General features: G+C 40.9%; 1 protein-coding gene across 1 annotated transcript in view; it reads left to right on the top strand.

The window, feature by feature from the left end:
• The window catches only part of Smpx (small muscle protein X-linked), a 55,482-nt gene that overhangs the window by 18,144 nt on the left and 15,923 nt on the right, over positions 1–21,415 (top strand). Inside the window, exon 4 of the mRNA XM_055618664.1 lies at positions 6,574–6,724. Coding sequence (XP_055474639.1) covers positions 6,574–6,708 — 135 coding nt within the window. The 3' untranslated portion in view covers positions 6,709–6,724. The remainder of the gene's footprint in view (positions 1–6,573; positions 6,725–21,415) is intronic.

Raw genomic sequence — 21,415 nt, 5'->3', positions numbered from 1 at the left:
TATTATTATTATTATTATTATTATTATTATTATTATTATTATTATTATTATTATTGAGACAGGGTTTCTCTGTGTAGCCTTGGCTGTCCTGGACTTTCTCTGTATATCATGCTGGTCTCAGACTCACAGAGATCCACCTGCTTCTGCCTCCCTGAGTGCTAGGATTAAAGGTGTGCTCCACCATGCCCGGCTGGTTATATTATCTTAAGTTCTGGTGCTTCTAACTTTGCCTTCCTGTGAGCTTATGATCCTGGGTAGTCTGTCTGGGACTTTAGACAAGTATATGAGTTTGTGGTAGTCAAGCTGGATCTTCTCTATCCCTCAGAGGGCTGCCATGAGGAAGGAATAAGTGGAATAGTGGACATGGTATATTCTGTTAGGTGTTTGATAAATAAGCAGTTCTTCATAAATTGATCTAATTATCTGATTTACATTAAAGACTCTAGGCCTCATACTCTGCTGGTTGTAAGAAAGAGACATGGAAAGTTTAGAAGGGATGGCCATGGGACTCTGCCCTCACCTCCATTTATTTTCCATTGTATTTTTTTTTTCTCTACCACCTTCCTCTTAAGCTGTGTCTGACCCTACTACTACAGCTAGTCAGAAGGCAGCTTGGTCCTGCTTTCTCATCAGATTGGCTGACATAACAGCTGGGGGTGGGGAGGTTCACTTCCCCCTTTTCCTTTGTGGAGCAGGCAGCCTTGGGCTCATTGCTGTACAACATGAGTACCTTCCTTTGGAGGATAGGGAAGCTCTTTCCTTTCACTCTTTTATTATCCCTAGTATGATGGTTTGGAGACACTGTATAAAATTACCAAGGACAAATGTCACTTGCTTTGTGACCACATATGTTCTAACCACTCATGTATTTAAATGACCAATTGATATTCCTCATAGGGTAGAGAGAACAAGATAACTACAAAGATCCCCAGATCCTAGAGATGTGCCACGTATTGTGCCACTCCTTGTCTTGGGGTTCATTGGGTAGAACAGAGAGCTAAGGCTCTTCCTTACACAATACAAGCAGATAGGAACTCTTAGGGCTTGTGGGTTCAATGGAGGAAGTGACCTCATGACTCAAACTCTGGCTTAGGTCCCAGAATAAATTTCCCAGAGAAACATCACAAAGGGAGTAGTTGGGTAGCTTGGCTACAAGGGTGCATTAAATAGGATTTTTGTGGCTTGGCTTGAGGCCCTAGCTACCTTCTGTGGCATAGTTTGAATGGGGAAATAGAATATTAATTCAGAGTAATTTCCATATTCACATTCACTACTGTTATCTGTGTTCGCAAACTAAGAATTGCTTTCATTCATAGATTTAGTATTCATATCCAAGCCTCATGTTAACAGAATTGTAGTATAGTTTGTTTTGTGTAATACACCATCAGTAACCAGAGTATCTCACCTCTGTTCTAGTCAGTTAGTTCCCCAGGTAAACTCAGACAGTATTTTGAACATGACATCCTCTACGAGGTAAACAAATGGATGTGTCCTAGCAGAAAGACTGCCTGAGTCATTGGCTGTCTGATAATCTCTGTGAACACTGACTTTCTCTTGTATACCTGTGGCTTCTGACCAGCTCTTTGTTCTACCTACAGACAGGGACTGCATCCTCTGTACATGGCTTGTTAGAAATAAACATGATCCCGGTACAGGGATCTTCTATCCAAATCCTTTTGTGTAAGAAAAACAGCTGCTTGCTTGAAGTGATCTGAGGGTACTGAGGAGCCATTTCTAAGCCTCCAATTCTTCCTTTCAACTAAAATATCATTCTTATTATGCTACATAATAGTGCATTGGGACTTTCTGTTAAATATTTCCTTTTCATCTTGTCCTGTCATAAGATGCAAACATATTATTATTTAATTCCAGTCCAGTCATTTCTTAGTTGTGAGGCTTTGGTCATTTTTTTTTTTTTAGCTTTTTCATACATTAGTCTCAATGATGAGGCAGAGATAAAAGCAGATGTGTAGAGTTGGTGTGAGAATTAAACGACTTGGCGCATGTACCTTAGAACCTCTAGCAACTGAAGTATTTGCTGCTAGCAATGAGTCTTCTTCAGTTTTTGAACATGAAGAATAAGTAGGTCAATTTCGATTACCTCATGTCGGAGAGCCTGGAGATATCTGATAGTAAAGAAGGGCAGAAAGATGACACAGCTTGGAAATGCTTCACCATACTGCAGAGTTTTACAGGTCTTCTGGGATTCCCGAGGCAGGCGTGCCCCTTCACAGCAGTGTTTCTGAAACAGGGAGTGCTACAGTGATTGCTAAGGTTTCCATGCTCTCTTTATGTACACAGTGAAGAAATACCCTCTATTTCCCTGCTGAATTCAGATACCTGTGAAAAGGGCTATCCTCCACTATTCAAGTAGCAGCCTTTCTTCGTGCTTTAGTTTACTGTAAATTTTTATAATGACAAATTCATAGAAGCAGTATAATCTTATTTCTGTTACGTTTTTAAAAGATGGTAGAACTTCATTGTAAAAATCCTCTTTGCTTCCTGAATAATATCGTACTATCAAATTATTAACTATAGTGGCAATCCTCATCCTATACCATCTTACTAAATCAAATGCCAAGCCTTATCTTGATTTTAAAAAAGAAAAGAAAAAAAAAGCAGTCCATTTAGGCCTTAATAACTTGATGGGAAGACATCTAGCATTAAGCATTACTATTATTAATCTGTGTATGTTCACCTGCCCCAGACACATAAGTGCAGACATTGGCTGTGCGTGTTAAATGTGCCAGCAGTGAAGGTGATTCACTGGGAACTTAGCAGAAGAATCTGGAAACATTTTTTTTTTCTCTCCATTCCTCTTTATTGAGATCTACCCACCTCCAACCGTGGGAGCATTTATAAGTAGTGAAACATTTTTTTTTTTCATTTCACTGCTGCACATATTTAAAAAGGAGCAACACTTTATTGCCTTGTTAAAAAATTCCTTCCTGAAAAGCCCAGCAAAGAACATTCTGGAATACCTGGTGGGTGTTTTACAGTTCTAATGACCTTTTCTCCATCTACGCTTACAACTGATGCATGTGTTCACGTGGAGAGAAGAAGCCAAGCCTATGGTTCTGTACATGGACGTAAGGAAACAATATCTTCCAGGGATTTACAGCATTCACAGCGAATTCTTTATTGTTTAGTGTGGGTGACACATTAGCTATTTAATCAGCACTGTACCAGCTTCACAGAAAATAACTACAGGAAGTCCCATTAGCCATTACAAGAGGATTAACCCCTCAGTCTTTTATGTCTACCCATTCTCCCCAATAAACAGCTTAAACACATTTCTGTAAGGGACATACCCACCTACTGATTTATCAGAGTTTGGGGAAACTTGAACACATTCTTCCTATAAGTGCTAACTGATTTGAGAATGAGACACAGGCAGCCACCAGACCTGGACTAACAGCACTGGCTCTAATCCTGTCCTTCACAGGCGGCAGATGTGCAGTTTCTTATACCTGACAAACACACATGCACACAGGCACACATGTATGCATGCACGCACATGCGCGCACACACACACACCCCATACCACACCACAGGCACACATTGGTTTATCCAACTCTTGGTTAAGCAGATGAAGTTATGGCAGTGTTGCCCTGGGGACTATGCTAGTTCAAGCACTCTAAGAAGCAGATATTTAGTGTGCAGATAGAAGGACAGACTAGCATGCAATTTATTTACTGGGGGAAACACTTGTAAGAAATATGGGTGAGGGCTACAAGAGAGTTGTTGAGACCCAGATGCAGAGAAGGAAGAGTGAAGGGCTTGGTGGAAGAAACACAGGCCCCAGTGTGACTTCTTTTTCTTTTTTTCTTTTAATTTTATTAATTACACTTTATTCACTTTGTATCCCCCCATAAGCCCTCCCTCCCCCTTCTTCACGCATGCCCCTCCCCAAGTCCACTGATAAGGGAGGTCCTCCTCTCCTTCCTTCTGATCTTAGTCTATCAGTTCTCATCAGGAGTGGCTGCATTGTCATCTTCTGTGGCCTGGTAAGGCCGCTCCCCCTTCAGGGGGAGGTGATCAAGGAGCAGGCCAATCAGATTATGTCAGAGGCAGTCCCTCTTCCCATTACTATGTAACCCACTTGGACACTAAACTCCCATGGGCTACATCTGTGCAGGGGTTCTAGGTTATCTCCATGTCTGGTATTTGGTTGGAGTATGAGTCTCTGGGAAGACCCCTGTGTTCAAATTTTCTGGTTCTGTTGCTCTCCTTGTGGAATTCCTGTCCTCTCCAGATCTTACTAGCTCCCGCTTCTTACATAAGATTCCATGCACACTGCCCAACAGTTGGCCATAAGTCTCAGTGTCTGATTTGACAGTCTGCAGGGCAGAGCCTTTCAGAGGCCCTCTGTGGCAGGTTCCTAGGTTGTTTCCTCTTTTCTTCTTCTTCTGATGTACATCCTCTTTGCCTTTTGGGATGGGGATTGAGCATTTTAGTCAGGGTCCTCTCGATTAGTTTCTTTAGATGTACAGATTTTAGTAGGTTTATCCTATGTTATATGTCTATATGAGTGAGTATATACCATGTGTGTCTTCCTGCTTTTGGTACAGCTCACTCAGGATGATCCTTTTCAGGTCCCATTAGATGTACATCATGCAGTCCCTAAGAGAACACAGATGTCAGCCCAAGCTACTATACCCAGCAAAATTCTCAGTCCTCATAGACAGAGAAAACAAGATATTCAATGACAAAAACAAATTTCAACAATACCTACACACAAATCCAGCATTACAGAAGACACTGGAAGGGAAAATACAACCCAAGAAAATTAGCTACTTTTAAGAAAACACAGGAAATCATTAACCTGGCTACAGTAAAACAGAAAGCAACAAGGCACATAAACTTATGATCACAGCCAACATCAAAATCAAAGGATCTAACAGCCACTGGTCATTAATCTCTCTCAACATCAATGGACTCAATTCTTCAATAAAAAGACACAGACTAACAGAATGGATTCGTAAACAAAACGCAGCAATCTGTTGCATATAAGAAACACACCTAAGTCACAAAGATAGACATTACCTGAGGGTAAAGGGTTGGAAGATGGCTTTCCAAGCAAATGGACCCAAGAAGCAAGCAGGAGTAGCCATTCTAATATCTGATAAAATAGACTTTCAACCAAAATTAATAAAAAGAGATGGGGAAGGACACTTCATACTCATCAAGGGAAAATTCCACCAGGAAGACATCACAATCCTGAACATCTATGCCCCAAATACAAGGGCACCCACATTTGTAATAGAAACATTGATCAAACTTAAACCACACATAGATCTCCACACATTAATAATGGGAGACTTCAACACCCCACTCTCAACAAAGGACAAAAACAGAAATTAAAACAAAGAAACAATGTCTCTAACAGAGGTCATGAATCAAATGGACTTAACAGACATTGACAGAACTTTACACCCAAACACAAAAGAATTTACCTTCTTCTCAGCACCTCATGGAACCTTCCCCAGTGTGACTTTAAGCCCAGTTCTGTAGCCTAAATTTCTCTTACGAGGAGTCCCTGTCTCCCAGGTTTGGATCCATCTTAAGAATGGTACATTCAGTCATTATTTGCCAGCATGTATGGTAAAAGTTAGGGCAATCACTCAGTTACCCCTGAAATAATGTGATCCAAGACATGATACTCTGGCTGCCAGGGTGATCAAAGGTCTCCCAATACCTTTATTCGGGCAGGTAGAAGAATGGAGTAGCACACAATTTTCTTCTGTAGTAACACAGAAACTGAGCTTAGTGGTTAATAGTCTTTTTCTATGTGTGCTTGGGACATGCATATAGAGGTATGGGTTGCTTATGGGATTGATTAGTTAAACAAAAATATCATCACATATTCTTTCGAACCGTTGTCATCAGGCACTGGAGGAGCCACACAAAAGAAGAAAAAGCTCTGGGCTCCTCCCTAAAACAAATACTCTTTAATGATGGGAAATTTAAACTACTCAAAGCATCAGACAAAGATTGGCCTGTGCTGTCATTTTCTCTCATATTCAAAACCCATATTCAAAGATGTTTTCTTTATGTCCTGAGTTTATGTTTCCCAAAGGCACAACATATGTTGTATGTTCCCATACAACAAAAGGCTGACAGCCACTACACTCTGAACAAATTTTTGAAAACTCCTGGACTAATTAGGGCTAGCTGTGCACTGGCAATTTACAGATTTCTGCCATTGGATATGTGATAATGGTATGATACTAAATTAAATTCACTTTTAGAAGATGCTCTTGTGGGAAACAATTCAATTTAACTGTTGTCATTATTTATTAGTTACTAGACACTGAACTGTTGTCTAATGTATCCTAAGTCATAGGGAAAGAACTTTTTTCTTACAGCATTATTTTACATTCCTATACAAACTTCAGGGAATTTTCTTGAAACTCTAAGGCTCTCTGAACAACAACACAAGAGAAAGTCACTGTGCTAGAATCACACTCTGACTTTCTTCCTTTGATATTCATTTTCCCGCTGTATATCATGAACCTGAGAGATGAAATATGTTTGGTTTTGGTGAGTTGAATATTCCCCCTTTCTTTTCAGGAGGCTCCTTCCACCTCGCAGGAAGAGAAGAATCCAATTCCTGGAGCTAAGAAACTCCCAGGACCTGTTGTCAACCTGTCGGAGATCCAAAATATTAAAAGTGAACTGAAATATGTCCCCAAAACTGAACAGTAGTTCAAAGGGGGAAAAGGTGAGTGAGTGGAAAACCAGTCTATCTGAAAAACACCATTTTCAAAAGGGAGCTTTTCACAGGAGGGGTCTCTTCCAGGGACATTCAATTTAGGCAACATTTTGTGATTTTTTTTTTTTTCGGTGGGGGAAAACTACACCTTCAGGTTTATCTTATTCCATAACTGCTTGGATAACTAGCAAAGCTGTTTGCCCATTGGTTTTTTTTTTTTTTCTGATCATTCTCCTAGTTAGGGAAGGTTGAGGTAAGGTGTGGGAGCCGTGCCTCATTGCTTGCATGTCTCTCCACCACATAACCTGAAAAGCAATGAACGACTGCTTTAGAAAAATCATCTGACAAACAAATAGCTGTGTAGATTTACAAGCGGGAGGAGGCAGCACCGAATGCATTCAGGCCTCAGTGAAAGAGGTAACCAGAGTATGTGGGAGGCGAAGCAACAGTCTTGCCTCCCCACCCCCAGTTAAGGGTGGGTTTAGATGGGGTAAGGGGAGGTTGAAAACTGTGCACACTTCTCCCACATAGTACTTAAAATACATCTTTGTTTCAATTGTTCAGTAATGATGCCCTGGTTAGGACTCAGCCAACTCTCTGTCTTCAGATCAGGTTATTATTATTATTATTATTATTATTATTATTATTATTATTATTATTATTGCATTTTATTTTTTATTTTTTATTATCATTCATTACAATTTATTCAATTTGTGTGCTGGCTGTGGCCTCCTCCCTCTTCTCTTCCTAATCCCACCCTCCCTCCCTCATCTCCTCCCATTCCCCTTCCCCAGTCCACTGATAGGGGAGGTCTTCCTCCCCTTCTATCTTTCCCTAGCCTATCAGGTCTCATCAGGACTGGCTGCACTGTCTTCCTCTGTGGCCTGGCAAGGCTACATCCACCTCAGGGGGAGGTGATCAAAGAGCCAGCCACTGAGTTCATGCCAGAGACATCCCCTGCTCCCCTTACTAGGGACTCCACTTGGAGACTGAGTCTATGGGCTTCATCTGAGCCAGGATTCTAGGTCCTTCCCATGCATCGTCCTTTGTTGGGGTATCAGTCTCTGAAGGGTTCCCAGGGTTCAGTTTTTTTTTTTTTTTTTGGCTCTGTTGGTCTCCTTTTGGAGCTAGGTCCCTCTATCTCCCCACTCTTTCATAAAAGTCCATGCCCTCTGCCCAAAGTTTGGATATGAGTATCAGCATCTGCTTTGATACCTCGATCAGTGGAGTCTTTCAGAGGCCCTCTGTGGTAGGCTTCAGTCCTGTTTCTTGTCTCCTGCTTCCAAAGTGTATCGTGTTTGTCCTTCTGTATGAGGACTGAACATTTTCCCCAGGGTCTTCCTTGTTTTTTAGCTTCTTTAGGTGTACAGATTTTAGTGTGTTTATCCTATATTATATGTCTAATATCCCCTTATGAGTGAGTAACTACCCTGTGTGTCTTTCTGCTTCTGGGTTACCTCACTCAGGATGATCTTTTCTAGTTCCCACTTTTTACCTGCAAATTTACCTGCAAATTTCATGATTTCCTCCTTTTTTAAAATAGTTGTGTAGTATTCCATTGTGTAAATGTACCACAATTTCTGTATCTATTCCTCTGTTGAAGGACATTTAGGTTGTTTCCAGCTTCTGGCTATTATGAATAGAACTGCTACAAACATGGTTGAGCAAATGTCCTTGTTGTATATGTGAGCCTCTTTTGGATATATGCTTAGGAGTGGTATGGCTGGATCTTGAGGAAGCGCTATTCCTAATTGTCTGAGAAAGTGACAGATTGATTTCCAGAGTGGTTGTACAAGTTTACATTCCCACCAGCAATAGAGGAGGGTTCCTCTTTCTCCACCTCCTCTCCAGCATGTGTTGTCACTTGAGTTTTTGATCTTAGCCATTCTGATGGGTGTAAAGTGAAATCTCAGCGTTGTTTTGATTTGCATCTCCCTAATGGCCAGATCTGGTTCTTATTAAGTGGAATAGAAATTCTGCCAAGAGACAAAATACAGGTTGACCAAATCATGGCTCTTTTTCCTGTATCAGCGTTATAAACCCCATTATGCACAATCTCCTCAATCCCTTAAACAGAAGTCTGGAAGAAAATCCATATGGTGGACATGCAATAGCTTTTATTTCATTGATTGTTCAGCCATTCATTTGTCCCTTCATCCATTTAAGCAATATTTATGGATAGCAGAAATATTTATCACTTGCCTCTGTGTGAAGAGCATTATATTCAGTTTTTCAAGACAAGGTCTTACTTTATAGCCAAAGCTGAGCTGAAACTCTGTGCAACCTAGGCCAGCCTCAAACTGATGATGATCCTCCTACCTCAGCCTCTCTAGTGCTGGGATGAGAGGCATGGGCATGGTTCCGGTGCTTCTTATAAGCGTATTGATACCCAATTATCACCCTCCTGATTGAAATAAGTAGTAGGGAGACTGATTCTATCAGTCACCTACTGCTTCAATTCTCACATTTCCCCACACCGTACATATTGATTGCATATAGATGAGTATGACATAAATAACATTATGACAACCCGCCGGACTGTCTCACAAACATTCTGTTAGTGCTGTTTATAAAATCGATGTTCAATCCCAGTGCAAGGAGGGTATGTGCTCTATGTATGGGGGGCACGCAATAGGCTTTTACCTCATTGCTTGTTCATTCATTCATTTGTCCCTTCATCCATTTTCAAATTAGTTTGGTTAAAAAGATTTCCTAGAGTAAGAGGGGAGCTGCCTGGCCAACCCCTCCTTTTGTTCCTCTCTTCCTTCCTCCTCCTCCTCTCCATTTTTTTTTTCCATTCTTCTTTTTGTGAGACATATTCTCACTATATTGCTCAGGTAAGCTTCAAACTTTCTACCCATCTGCCTTATCCTCTCAAGTGTTGGGATAGGAGGAATGTACCATTGTGCTCTTAGAATGTTTTGAGTTAAAGTAAAATGGCAACATGTAGTGTTTTAGCACAATTACGTAAGAGAAGGAATTTAAGAATGAAACAAATTATATTCCATGGCTACAGAACAAAGTTCAGGAACCTGGATGAGACAATGCTACCTGAGTGGGAATGACTCTGGCATGAACTTGTTACTTATGAAATAGCAGAACAAACGAATGGATGATTATCATGCTCAGTTCTGTTTGGGTTGACAGACTAACATGAAATCTAATAGGGTTTTGATCAAGCTTTGGAATTTGTTGCTGAAAAAGATCAGAGAAGAGAGAGAGAGAGAGAGAGAGAGAGAGCATTTATATGTATGGAGACAAGTGTTTGCTCATGTGAAGGCCAGAGGCCTTTCTCTCTCTCTCTCTCTCTCTCTCTCTCTCTCTCTTTCTTTCTTTCTTTCTTTCTTTCTCTCTCTCTCTCTTTCTTTTTTCTTTCCTTCTTTCTTCTCTCTTTCTCTCTCTTTCTCTCTCTCTCGCTTTTCTGAGATAGAGTCTCGCACTGGACCTGGTTGACTAAACCAATTTGACTAAACTGTCTGGCTAGAAATCCCCAGAGATCCACTTGTCTTCACCCCTTTCCCCAGTGATGGGGTTATAGATGTGCACAGCATCTCTATGGCCAGTTTTTATGTGGGTGCTCCTATTGCAAGTGCTTCACACATGAACCATCTCTCCAGCCCCTAGACACATGTATTTGTGTGTGTGTTTGTGCATGTGTGGTATATGCATGTTTGTGTATGTGTGTGTCTCTCTCTGTGTGTATGAAAGACACAGAGAGATCAGAGGTGAAGGTGTACCTTTTCTTTATCAGTCTCTACTTATGAAGCTTTTGAACTTTGTTTCATTTTTGCTGTGAATGTATGAATTTGAGCAACCACATGTATGCCATAGTGTGTGTAGATTACAAGGCACCTTGGTGGAGTTGGTTCTCTCCACTTTTACATGAATTCTAGACATCAAACTTGCATTATGTGGCAAATACTTTCACCCACTTAAGTTTATTGCAGACCAATCTGCCTTTTTTCCTACTAAATTTTCCACTATTATATATGTGTGTGTATTATGTATTTTGTTCTCTCTTCCCTCATCCTCTCCCATTTCCTTGCCAGCCCAACTAACCCTCCTTCTTCCCTATAAATCTCTCCCCACTATTTCTTAGTTTTGATTTTGTTTGTTGTCCCACAGAGTTTAATCAGGGCTTTCCGTGTGATCCTAGTTTGAAACTAACCACAACCTGGTAAGACCCCACGGATGTATAACTTGATGTGTCACCCTTCGCAGACTGGTCAGCAGTATGTGATAGGGCCTACCATGTATCACCTTCCTCTGCAGCTGACTGTGAAGACAGCCTGACCTTTGTGAACCTGGTACCGATATGCACAGCTGAATTGAGTTCACGGTAGCCAGCTCAGCGTCATGCTCAGGAGCTGCTATTTCACAGCCCTTCTCCCCATCTTCAAGCTCTTACATTCTTTCCACTCCATTTTTCTGCAGTGTTCCCCGAGCCTTAAGGGGATGGCCAACCGCGGGGGGGACCTTAGCACTCAACTCGTTTTATTGCCAGCATTTTGTGCAGTCATTCACTGTAAAAAGAAGCTTCCCTGTTTAAAGCTGAGAATAGCCTTCACCTGTGGGTATAAACATAGACATTTAGGAGGCGGTTTATTGCTATGTCAACTCAAGTAAGTACCCATCTTAGCCACCTCATCCCAACCTCACCCCCAAAGGATATTAGACTACTTTTGTTGTGGTTTTCAGATGAGGTTTACAATATTAAGCATGAATTTCTTCACACAGAAAGATTCAAATAGGGAGTGGTTGGCTACCCCCATAATAATTGTGCCATCATTACACAAATGGACATTATTTTGCCTGGTATTAGTTTGTAGAGTTCACAACTGGGTTAGATCACTGATGACCTTAGTTTATAGCATCCTGCGTAGTGCCATCTGGTACCATGAGAGCAGACCCACCAGGGAGGAATCTTCTAGTTTAATTCAAGCTTGATTTCTTTGTGTTATATCTCACCTTGTTTTATTTGTCTTTGAGTTGCAATTAATTGAGTCTTTATTTAAGTAGAGAAATCACATTTACCAAGCATATTAAAGGACAGTGGCTAGCAGGCAAATATGTTATAAATATTAGCTAAATCTTGGGTCATAGCTACCTGTCATGAAAATTAAATAACCAAGATTTACTTTTTTTTTTTTTTTGAGACACATTCTCTTCACTGGATCTAAAAATCATCATTTTGAATAGAATGGCCAGCCAGTAAGCTCATGGGATCCACCTGTCTCTTCAAAACTCGTGCTGATGTTTCAGGCATATGCCTCCATGTCCGAATTTTCCATAGTTGTTGGGGATCTGTACTCAGAGAAAGCACATGTTGTGTCTAAACCAAGAGACACAGGAACATCAGTAAAGGGTTTCCAAGCCAAGGTGGGGCATAGGACAGGACAGGAAAAGTATGATATTCAGCTGTATCATTCTGAAGTGTCTTTTGGATGTTAACTTAAGAAAGTCCAAGGGCCAGATACACAGGCAGGACTAGCAGAAAAGCAAAACAATCACGTGTCTTCTGACCTCCCCAGGGCTATTTGTTGCTGCATTATCAGGAATCCCACAGACCTACCAAAGGGCTGGGGACCCTGAAGAATTGCTTGAGTTTGGAGTCTAAATAGACTCTGCATTTCTTTCCTTCTTTACTCTTTTGTCAGGTGTTTGGTAAGGAACACTGCAGGTGTTTGGTAAGGAACACTTATAACTTGCTTGTAGAACTGGCATACTTTCTTTTTTCAATACTCAGATGTTCAGATAGAAACTTTGGCCCTTGCTGTCAGGATACCTATGTCTCGGTAGAAAGATAGAGTACAGCAGAGGGTAGATGAGTCATGATTTAAGGGTTTCATCTTTGAAGATATCTGATGGCTACTTTGACCCACTTAGGTAGACAAAAGAGAAGCTCAATAGTGTTACTTTAGAGCAGGAGATAATCAGGGGTAGGGAAAACTTTAGGGCAGTGTGAAGGGATAGCCTCTGGGCATATGGGATCTGCAAGACCTCATTAATAAGCCACCTTGTTAGGACCAAACAGTTCCTTTACAGCAACACTGTATAAACTTTTAGGGCAGAGCAAAACAAGACTCTCCAACTTGTCTATAATAGCTCTTGTTGTTCCAAAGCTAAAAGAGCTCACTGATAATAAGCATTGGAAAGGAACAATGGAAGTATTAAGGTGGCAACAGTGCAGCAATTACAAGAAAAGAAATGATTAACAGGGGTAAAACCTAAGAAGAATTCTGCAATTACGCAAATGAACAGCAAGATAGCAGCAATTGAAAGCCCCGGAACTGATGTGAAACCATTATCCGGTACCAGTACTGTAACATAACTGAGCTTTGGCATCTATTGTCCAAGTTTTCTTTATTAGACCTTCCTCCTACCCTTCCTAATCTCCACCAACCACTATTATATAATTAGCTTCTATGAAACCAATATTCTTAGCTTCCACATATGAGTAGGTATCACGTATCCTTGCCTTTAAAACACTTAAGATAAAAGTCCCCCAGCTCTATCTATCTTGCTTCAAATCAGAGAGAGTTTCTCTTTTTTATGGACAAATACTATTCCACTGTGCATATATGTCACATTTCCTTGTGTATCCATTCATCACTACATACATCATTCCATTTTAAAAATGCAGACTAGAGGCTGGAGAAATGTCTCTATAGATAAGAGCACTTGCTTCTCTTGCCTAGGACCTTGGTTTGGTTCCCAGCATCTACATGGCTGCTCACAATGGTCTGTAACTCCAGTTCCAGAGGTAGCCCTCTTCTTTGGGCATGCATATGGTGAACATATACGCGCTGACAAAACATTGATAAATATAAATCTTTTTTCTTTTATTATTATAATTTATTATAATTTATTCACTTTGTATCCTGGCTGTAGCAACTTCCCTCATCTCCTCCCAGTCCCACCCTCCTTCCTTTTTCTCCTCCCACGCCCCTCCCCTAGTCCACTGATAGAGGAGGTCCTCCTCCCCTACTAGCTTATCAAATCTCATCAGGACTCTCTGGATCCTCTTTCTCTGTGGCCTAATAAGGCCACCCCATGAGAGGGAGGTGATCAAAGAGCAGGCAACCGAGTTCATGTCAGAGACTGCCCCTGTTCCCCTTACTAGAGGACCCTCATGGAGACTGAGCTGCATGGGCTTCATTTGAGCAGGGATTCCGCTCCATTCATTTGAAACTGCAAACTTTTTTTTTATTTTTATATATATATATTTTTAATTTTTTATTAATTACACTTTATTCATTTTGTATCCCCCCATAAGCCCCTCCCTCCTCCCCTCCCGATCCCACCCTCCCTCCCCTTTCTGCATGCATGCCACTCCCCAAGTCCACTGGAAACTGCAAACTTTTAATAATTCTTAGTAATTCACTTCATAACTTTTGGTAATATATGAAAGTAATAATTTGTGGAATTAAGCCCACTTGTTATTACCAACTAAGAAAGACAGTTCCATTTTTGCTAGTGCAAATATATTTACTATGTAAATGTATAGAAAATATATAAAATAAAAATTAATTGCCAGCAACTTGTTTACTTTAGTTTTAAAAGAACATTTATGTCCAGATAAATTGCCAACCAGTCATCCAAAGAGTTGTCATCTCTCAAAAATGAGAACAGAAGGTGCTCATTACTCTTAAATGTTAAACAGTATGCATCACTGTCACTCTTGTTTATTCAAGTGCTAATTTTGAGAGTGTTGACAAGAGGGCAAACTGATGTACCCACATAATTGAAAAGAGGTACACTTAGAACCTAAGAACAGACCCCCAAAATACATTAAACAAAAGCTGACAGAATTGAACTGAGAAATACACATTTAATAATAGTAGTAATAATAATTGAGGACTTATCATATGCAGTAATAGATGGGTATGGTTGCTTATGCCTAAAATCGCAACATTTAAGGAGACTGAGGAGATATTGCCATGAGTTTGAGGCCAGCAAGAACTACAAACTGAGCTCCACGCTAGCCTTGGCTACAGAGTAAAACCCTGCCAAAACAAAACAAAACAAAACAAAACAAAACAAAACAAAACAAAACAAAACACTCTTAGTAAAAGAGCAACAAGAAATAGAAGATGTGAACAACAATTGAAATCAAATAGAACTTATAGGCATGTATAGATCCCTCTACTAGACTCCTTTACTGAACAAGAGCGCACATCCTTCTCTAGTACACAAGGAAGATTGTCTACAATGCACTATGTGTTGAACATAAAACAAGTCTTAATAAATGCATTAGGATGGAAGTCATTCATAATAAATCAAATTATTTAAAATTATGATTTAATAATAGAGGAAATCGTAGACATTCTCAAATTTGTGGAACTTTAATAATACATTCCAAAATAACTAATGAGTCAACAAAAAGATATCACAAGAGAAATTAGAGAGCGTTTTCAGAATAATGAGAAAAAGCTGGAGCTTACTGAAATGTGTGGGGTACAGTGAAATCAGAGCTTATAGAGAGTGCTTCCATGTAGACATCTATGGTTGAAAAAGAAGATCTCACATCAATAATAGTTATGTATTTGGGAAATGTGATTAATATTAAATTAACTTGTGAATTGAAGCATTCTTGTCAAATGACAAAGAATAATAAGTTTAAAATCTAATTACATAGGCTCTAAAACAAAGCCCGATGGCTCATGCCTATAATATCAACACTTGGGAGGCGGTGAAGCAAGGAAGATCTTGGGCTAAAGAGTGTGACCTTGCCTTATAACTCAGAACAAGTAACCAAAAATAAAACAAACAAACAAACAAACAAACAAAAAACCAAGAGACTACTGAAGTAATAACAGCATCTGGGAACTGAAAGGTAATTTTTCTTTGTATAATACTTTGGTCTCTTTACTCTTATCCTTTGCATGCAAATACAGGGTACACTACAGCTAAATTGCTAACAATATGGAGATTTGGGGTCATAAAGGCATGGTCTCGGTGCTTTGCAATGTTGGGTTCAATATCTCCATTTTGTTAGTTCATAACAGGCATAAAACAGCATTCCCTGTATGTGGTAGGGTTCAATATCTCCATTTTGTTAGTTCATAACAGGCAGAAAACAGCATTCCCTGTGTGTGGTAGCTTTGAAGGCTAGGGAAATGCCTCCAGAAAAGTATATGTAAGCACAATGCCTGGGCTAGGCAATGACTCATGCAACAGGAGCTGGTTCTTTAAGCTTCTTTTCCTGACATACCATCATTCGTAGCATTTTTACAGTTTTGCATCTTGCTTTTTCCACCATACAGTTTATCACAAGGGTGGTTGTTTTCATGTTGCTTTGCAGGCTCCAGGACTAACATGATTTATTTTTCATAGTCTGACTTATCATGATTTCAGAACCTATTCCCTCTGCAGAAGACAGAGGATTGATTTATTGATTTATATAGAACTATGTGTAAAAAGTAAAGCAAACCCAAAAATCCTCTCCTAATGTCTTCTCTGTAGTTTCCTGAGCATTTTTTGGTCCCCAATCTTGATGTGTTCCCTGCTTTGACCCAATTACATAAGTTCTATTCTATTTCTCTAAAGGAAATGGACAGAGAGAGTGTTTTTTTTTTTTTTAACTTTCTAGTGAAGCTGCCTTTCTTTTTCCTTGTAACCCTCCTTTTACTACTCTTTACCTTGTTGGGAGAAGAACACTTTCTTCAGTGTTTCTGAACTACATCAAGGTTTTATTCATTTGTTTTGTTGTCCCGCAAAGCTTTTGTGCTAACTAGACTTGTTTACAACCTGCATAGATACAGTTGTCTCAGGACCCAATTCTGTAGATCTGTGTACACTGGCATGTCAACTTTATCTGGGCCACAGGACAATCATGACTGGCATGTGCTTTGTTTTCAGTATTGTAGACTGCTTTTGTCTAGTTAGTGCTTTACAACCTAGCATATAGGGGTTGAGTGCATGCATGCATGTCCGTGTTTCTCTGTGTCTCTCTGTGTAGTTTGTCTCTGGAGGGATGTTTGACAATGTCTGAACACATTGGTGTGCAGGCTGTAGAAGAAGACCAGGATATTGTTAAACAGCCCATAATGTCTAGAATGGTCCCCCTACCACAAAGAATTACCCAGCCCCAAATGTCATTAGTACTAGCAAAGAATAAACCCAATTTTCTGCTTGAAAGATTAATGTCACATCTTGCACACTTTTTTTTCCAAGTCATGTATTTAATGCACTTTACAGAAATCAAGATGCTAATAAAAAGAGCGTGTATAGTTTTTTTTTTTTAATATTATATCTACCTGGGTTACCCTATTATTCAAGCAGTTCTGCCATCTTTCAAAATCCCTGTCAATTATTAGTAGCAAATCTCTGTAACCAATAGCGCCATTCTAGTTTCCTCATCACCATGAACAGTCCCAGGTATTATTACATGCTTAGGAATGGCCGATGCAGCATCCCGAGTTTCAAATCCAGATCTCCCTTCCCTCTTTTGTTGACCACAGGAATGGCCTATTTCTTTCTGTCAGAGTCAACACGAAGAATGTTTATTCACTGGGGCTACAGACACCCAGCTTGTAAGTCACTGCAGCATCTGCAATCCTCTCTCCCCTCAGTCCTTTTAGTCAGCCATAGTCCTTTGGACCACTTTTCTGTGCCAGATCTGCGTGAATAAAGCAAAACTTGCAGAAACGGCTCCCTCCCACCGAGAGGGGTACTGAGCCTCCACTCTTGGGTGCTGGCTTGTTTGTTTCTTTGCTTGTATGGTCACCAATTCATTTAACCAGACAGCGTTTAGTGACTGTAAAGGATCCTCCATGTTCAGAAACGATCAGATACTGGGGATCAGAGCATGTAGCCTGGTTCCTAGTTTAATAGGTGAAATGGTGTATAAGCGCACAGAGAATTTGCTGTTCCTTAAAAGTCTTAGGAGAAGGGAATGGTTAATGGTTAAAATCTGAGAAAAAGATGGAAAGACAGAGAGCAGACTGAAAGGGAAAGGAAGGGAAGGAAAGGCGGTGCGGAGAAAGGAGAGGAGACAAAGTAGAACAAGATTTTGACCACAGGCACATGGTGTGGCCCCTGGCCAGCGTCCACAGAGCTGCTGTAGAGAAAAGCCAGGCCTCTTCAGAGCCCTCCTTTGCTCTCAGGATGAGTGAAGACTTGTCAGGCGGAGCTGTGCTGTTCACAAGTATAGCTGTATTCCAGCCATGAAGCCTTTCTCTCATCCCCTCTCACGCTGTGTGCAACCCACGCAGAAAACTAGGAAAGTGAATTCCAGGCTGTCTAATCAGACTTGGCTGCGTCGTGACAACGCTGCTCGTTTCAGCTTCCCACACATGCTGTGGCATTTGAGAAGAAGAAATCACGAGGAACAAACCAAGACTTGCAGATTTACTTGTGCTCCCTTGCCAGTGTCCCCTGCCTGTGAACTCCTCAATCCACATGCTCAGGTTCATATCTCTACGCAGATGGTGAGGTGGTAGCTGCTTTAATCCCAGGCACTGATGGTCAATTGGCTTCCCACTGAGTGAATTTTCTATTAAGCAGTCGACAAATTAGAGTCTCTTTCATCCAGGCAGGTAGCACCTAGACAGCTCACAACAATTCTTGACTGCTAGAAAACAACAGAAAGCAAGCATGGCCCATTGCCAGAAAGTCAAACTTCTGTTGGAGGATCAATGATAACTTCCTTAAATCATGGAAGACCTGTCCCGATGTGATGCAGCAAGGGAAACTAAATTCTTGGCAAGCCTCTTACTACCTAGATCTTGCCCGACTCTCAGATAGTACAAAAGATATCTGGCCTTTAGTTCCAGAGACTATTCCTAAAGCCTTGCCAAGCAGTTTTACAAAATGCCAAGTGTTCGAACATAACATCTATTGGTTCAGACTCCATGTTCATTTCTTAACCATTTTATACATGGGCTAGGTAGAATTTTTTTTTAATATTAATTACAATTTGTTTACTTTATATCCCAGCTGTAGCCCACTCCCTCATTCCCTCCCAATCCCACCCTCCCTCTTTCATCTCCCTGGCCCTCCCTGAGTCCACTGATATGGGAGGTCCTCCTCCTCTTCCATCTGACCCTAGCTTATCAGGTCTCATCAGGACTCGCTGCAATGTCCTCCTCTGTGGCCTAGCAGGGCTGCTCCTCCCTCAGGCTAGGTAGAATTTATCCCGAGTTGATTAGCCTTTTTTCCCCTAAAAATGCATGTTAGCACTATGAACCACACTTGACCAGGAAAAAAAAATGAACTACTATGTCAGACATGATTACAATAAAAGATGTAAAGAACTCCGAGTAATCGGGTGTGGATGTGAGAATGGACATTTGCTCACAGGGGAAATGAAGAAGCAAGGTTTTGCAGTCTAAGTCGGCAAGGAGTGTGTGGGGTGGTTAGAGCAGTCAGTAGTGATTGCATGAGATGGTGTGGACAGGCTTCCAGCCACAGGTTTTCTCACCTGATGGAAGCGACTAGATGCTACATGTTCTGAAAAGCATGGCACACATTTGTACTCCATGTCCACTTAGCTGTATGGTGATGCCTTGACTGCTCTGAGCCAGACCTACATACAGGAATACACATGGTGGAACCATAGGACAGCGAGGTGTTTCAGATAGGCCACCTAAGACAGACAAACGCTGAGAAAGCTTTCTTTCCTTTTGCTGTCCTTGCACTCTACCCCTTGCTTCCAAAGCTGGGGATTGTTTTGGTTTTAAATAAAATGCCCTCTAACGAGTAGCTTAGCCTATTTCTGTAGAGATCGGGAAGAAAGTGTGCTGAAAACGAAAAGGCACTAATTATCTCTGACTAATCTGAGCTCACCCAGAGACTCCCAGGCATCTCTAAGGACCTGCTTCTCAGGCACCTCCTACTTTGCTTTGCCAGAGCCTCTGTCGTACCTGAGATGATTTTCACCCTGCAAGTGTTCTCTTTCTCCTGGAGGAGGCATTGCAGCTCCAGTTTTCAAAACCTGCTCAGTGGCAGTTTTCCAAAGCCCTTTTCTGCAGACAGCATTACCAGCATTTCACTAGAGCACTTTCATTTTATGTTGGAAACTTCAACGGATTTTTCTCTTCTTCTCCCAATTTTCAACTAGTAAATGGTTTGTAATTTCTGAATTTTTTTCCCTGAAGAGAACCAGTGTTAGAAACATCTAGAGACTGGGCTGCTGTTTCTCTGATATCAAGAAAAGTTGACTCTCATATACCACAGTTTTGATAGATAGACAGAGGCACCTCACCTATTACAGTAATCTTTCATGCAATGACTATGTAATATTGAAGTCTGGTCCAGGGAATAGCAGTCTGAACATCCAGATAGACCCTGGTTTTTTTCTCTGTTACATCCTGACCTAACCTTAGGTCTCACTCACACTCAATTAGTGTTCTACTGGGGGTGGGGGGGATTGTAGTGGTGATGGTGGTCCTCTCTCTCTGTGTGCATTAATTTGGCAATTAAATTATGTACCCATTGTAATAGAGGAAAACAGGCAAGCACTCACTAACAAATAATATGGGAACCTACAGACTGAAATGGATGTTTAAAAAGGGGCATCATCCACCAACCAAGAACCATACATAGAGAGGACCTAGACTCCCTGCTCAGGTGTAGCCCATAGGCAGCTCAGTCTCCATGTGGGTCCCCTAGTAAGTGGAGAAGAGACAGTCTCTGACATGAACTCGTTTGCCTGCTCCTTGATCACTTCTACCTGGTGGTGTGACCTAGACAGCCTACAGAGGAAGAGGATCCAGGCAGTTCTGATGAGACCTGATAAGCTATGGGCAGATTGCAGAGGAGGAGACCTCCCCCTTTCAGTGGACTAGGGAAAAGGGAGGGGGAGAGTAGGGTGGGACTTGGGGGAGTTGAGAGAGGAAGCTTTAATCAGGATATATAATGAATAAATTGTAAAAAAAATTGAAAAAAGGGGGGCATCGTCATCAGGCGATAAAGAAAAAGGTTTGTTAGGGATTTTATAGAAAAACTGTAAAACATCTTTTAACTAGGATCTAGCAGTAGGAATAACATTAGCAATTTTGATTTTGAGAATTCAAAGAGTATTTCCATGTTCATTCTGTTTCGAGCCTCTCATCAGTGCTGTAAGATCAGTCAGACAGGAACTGGATTTGCAATTCATTTCTGTGTGACTTCCAACTTCACAGGGTGGAAGATTGTGGGATGTGTTGTCATTTCCCATCAGAGAAAGAGAAACTTTAAGCCTGGTTATGAAGTACATCTATTTAAGTTTATATGCAATAGGGGTAATAATCCTTTTTCACCAATGATGTTGTGTCAGGACAGATGCATTTCCAAAGAAATGCACCATTTCATTTTCTACCCATATTTAGTATTTTCTTGCATCCCATGTCTAGAGCTGGTGACCAAACCCAGGACTTTGAGGATGCTAGTGCTCCATCACTGAACAACATACCCTTGTGCCTAATTAAAAATGGCTGTAATTGTGCCGGTGAGATAGCTCAGTGGATAAAAACCCTCACTCTAAAGCCTGACAGTTTGAGATCAGTACCTTGGACTTACAGGGTAGGAGGAGAAAACCAATTTCCTAAAGTTGCCTTCTAACTGCCACATGGGAACTGTGCTGTGCTCATACACATACATAGAAATAAATGTAAAAAAATGAAAAATCATACTTCAGCACAGTATTTATTTGCATTAAAGCACCAAAGCAACACACACACACACACACACACACACACACACACACACACACACACA

Source organism: Psammomys obesus, unplaced genomic scaffold (genome assembly GCF_907164565.1).
Source record: "Psammomys obesus unplaced genomic scaffold, mPsaObe1.curated_primary_1811, whole genome shotgun sequence".
NCBI classification, from domain to species: domain Eukaryota; kingdom Metazoa; phylum Chordata; class Mammalia; order Rodentia; family Muridae; genus Psammomys; species Psammomys obesus.
This window is presented reverse-complemented; position numbering and strand designations above follow the sequence as displayed.